The sequence below is a fragment of the Olea europaea genome, chromosome 18, assembly GCF_002742605.1.
Source record: "Olea europaea var. sylvestris chromosome 18, O_europaea_v1, whole genome shotgun sequence".
NCBI classification, from domain to species: Eukaryota; Viridiplantae; Streptophyta; class Magnoliopsida; order Lamiales; family Oleaceae; genus Olea; species Olea europaea.
The window spans coordinates 19,566,875-19,569,466 of NC_036254.1; the positions used below are offsets into that span (position 1 = coordinate 19,566,875).

At 38.5% G+C, this 2,592-nt stretch overlaps 2 protein-coding genes across 2 annotated transcripts; both read right to left on the reverse strand.

The window, feature by feature from the left end:
* Window positions 1–368: 368 nt before the first annotated feature.
* LOC111366835 (LOB domain-containing protein 22) lies at window positions 369–1,148 on the reverse strand. Its single transcript, XM_022987529.1, has one exon. The coding sequence runs from the start codon at window positions 1,146–1,148 to the stop codon at window positions 387–389; it is 762 nt and encodes a 253-aa protein (XP_022843297.1). The 3' UTR covers window positions 369–386.
* Window positions 1,149–1,503: 355 nt separating this feature from the next.
* LOC111366511 lies at window positions 1,504–2,378 on the reverse strand. The gene is made up of 2 exons (XM_022987251.1): window positions 2,083–2,378; window positions 1,504–1,880 (listed from the first exon to the last, which is right to left on the reverse strand). The coding sequence occupies exons 1-2, from the start codon at window positions 2,303–2,305 to the stop codon at window positions 1,645–1,647; spliced, it is 459 nt and encodes a 152-aa protein (XP_022843019.1). The 5' UTR covers window positions 2,306–2,378; the 3' UTR covers window positions 1,504–1,644.
* Between the last annotated feature and the right edge of the window lie 214 nt (window positions 2,379–2,592).

Here is a 2,592-nt window from a genome sequence, read left to right on the forward strand (position 1 = left end):
GGAAGTTATTGATTTTTATCTCCAATGAACTTATGAGGCAAAAAAAAAAAAAAAAAGGGATTTCAGATTGCCAAATGCATCGATCATTCAACGTCGATTCATTGTCAAAAGAAAATTATTAAATAAATAAATGTTAGATTTGAGACAATTATTAAATAAATCAATTTATTTTAGCTTGTTTTATAGACAAAAGTTTAAGATTTGAAAAAAATATGAATTTGATTTACGTGTTGAATGCAAAATCAAAATAAATAATTGTATCACATCTCTAATAATTTAAACAATTAGGTGTCGTGGGCCAACAAATAAACATATAATAGTTTAACAATGAAAATCAAGCAGCAAAGGGATGATGATCAAACCTATATATGATGAAGAGAGATTAGCTAGGCCAATGTAACAAATCTTGGTTCACCATTTTCATCTGCTGGATCAAATTTGAACTCTTCTCTCTCATCAGGCAAATCAAGAATTGGTCTGAAATCATCACATTCATCTACAACCGCCCGACGATGGATAGGGAAAGATGAAGAAGTAGATTCTTGTGCATTGATCCCCCATGCATTAATTTCTTGGAGTGCAATCTGTTCTTGATCAATATACTGATCATGTCTGTGCTGCTGTGGGGGTTGAACATGAAGATTGTGATGATAATTATTCATTGATTCATCATAAGACCCCAAAGGGTCCCCATTAATCACATCACAATTCAGTGTCGAATCCGTGTCGTCCACAGCTTGCAATGCTGCCTGCTGTTGGGCGACCACGGCTTGTGCTCGACACAAGGCGAGGTGATGGAGGATAATTTCGAGCTCGGCTTTCGCTACGTTTATTTGTCGCTCCAAACTTCGTATTATTCTGTAACACCCTCCGACAGGGTCGGAGGCCCGTACGTCGGATTGAAAGATGATGGTGCGCATGGCGTCGTCTTTCGATTGCTGGTCGAGATGACGGATGATTTTGATAATGTTGCTGACGCCGAAGAGTTTGTGCGCGTTGAGGAATTGGCGGTGGCGTTCGTGGGGGAAATAAGGGGCGAGAATGCAGTCGGGTGCGCACTTTCTACGTTGATATTTGCATGCGGCACAAGCCTGAGCGGTGGCGTGGGATCTTGAATGTTGAATAGTATGGTTATTATTGTTGGTCATGTTATTGTGCATGGCCTAATTATATGGTGGTTTTATGTGTAGATTGGGAGATATCGGCTGCGTCTCCGGCGGGGATGGGAATGGGACTGGCTTTGGCTTTATGTTTCTTTGATTGAAGGCTTTAATGAAGAACGTAAAGGGATGGTTGAGAGAAATAATAGGAGAGATGGACACATATGAGAGAGAGAGAGAGAGAGAGAGAGAGGAAGCAAGCTTTCTAATAACCACCTTTTGGATTGGACCAGGGAAGAGTTACATTTGGGCCAATTCATTTCAGGATTAGTCAACGATTTATGGTCGAGTTCTAGTAAGTCAATATATCAATCGATAGTTAATAATCCAGTCATAGATTGTATTGAGGAAGAAATAAATTATATGAGTTTCGATTATACGACGCAAATGTATTCTTGCATAGAATATAAAGTTGGTGCAATTACAAATATAAGTAGAAAATAAATATATGATCGACTGGTGACTCATGCATACTTTATCCAAGCTAGTCTGAAGAACTTTCATTCTGATGGTCACTTTTGGACCCTTCCCTTTCGCTCTTCTTCTCCTTCTTATCGTGCTCGAGGTGATGTGCATTGTGATCCATGTACTCCGATACGTCCAAATGAACACCTGGATCCTTCGTATTATAACTACCACCGAGTATTATTGAATTGTTAATAGCCTGAAAATTATTGTTTGCATATGTAGTCAACTCTTCAGTGCCTCCCAGTTCGATGCCTGTTGAAGATTAAAGTCAAATAAATATAATTTCAACTTCTTTAACAAGGTTATATGCTTCTAGGAATGAAATGCATTCTTTTTGCTTTTACATTGTACTCATCTTTCAAGTTAATTTTTGTTCATTGTTAGCTGGAGATCAGGTCAAGCCACCTCCTAAGACTAGAAATAAAAATAAATTGGAAAAAAAATAATAATTAACCTTGTGGGCCGTTAGGTTTCTCATCCATCTCCCCGTGCATGTTGGCTCCCACGTTGGTTCCGGCCAAAGTGATCATCCTGAGTCCATCATAATCCTGAGTATTATGCTGAGTTGAATCACCTCCATTTTTCGGAATACTCGATGCACAACTTGTGAGAGAGGAGATGAGTTCTTTGATTTCTTTGTCGAAACCGTTTTGCTTCGCTGCGTCGGTGAAAGCCATGGATGAACACAGAGAGAATTGTGAAAATTATTTATGATCTATAAGAACTAAGGCATGGGATTAAAGTTGGTTTGGATATAAATAAGAGTAGGAGGTGGACAGGACTGTTTATGGAATAGGTTAAAGTTAAAGGGGAAGAAGGTGCCTTTCTTGCTTGGCAATAAAAGGATTTATTTCAAAGTTAGGAAACTAATTGCTTGTTCAATGGTTCATCCCCTGCATCTCCAATCATAATTGGGAAAATTATAGTTGAATTCTTGAAACTCTATAAAATTGAGCACTCGAGT

What these genes read in the sequence shown, in the direction of transcription:
- LOC111366835 (XM_022987529.1), bottom strand. Translation starts at nt 1,148, where the DNA reads ATGACCAACAATAATAACCATACTATTCAACATTCAAGATCCCACGCC.
- LOC111366511 (XM_022987251.1), bottom strand. Translation starts at nt 2,305, where the DNA reads ATGGCTTTCACCGACGCAGCGAAGCAAAACGGTTTCGACAAAGAAATC. An exon ending in GAAACCTAACGGCCCACAAG is followed by an intron (nt 1,881 to 2,082) that starts GTTAATTATTAT and finishes AATCTTCAACAG; the next exon opens with GCATCGAACTGGGAGGCACT.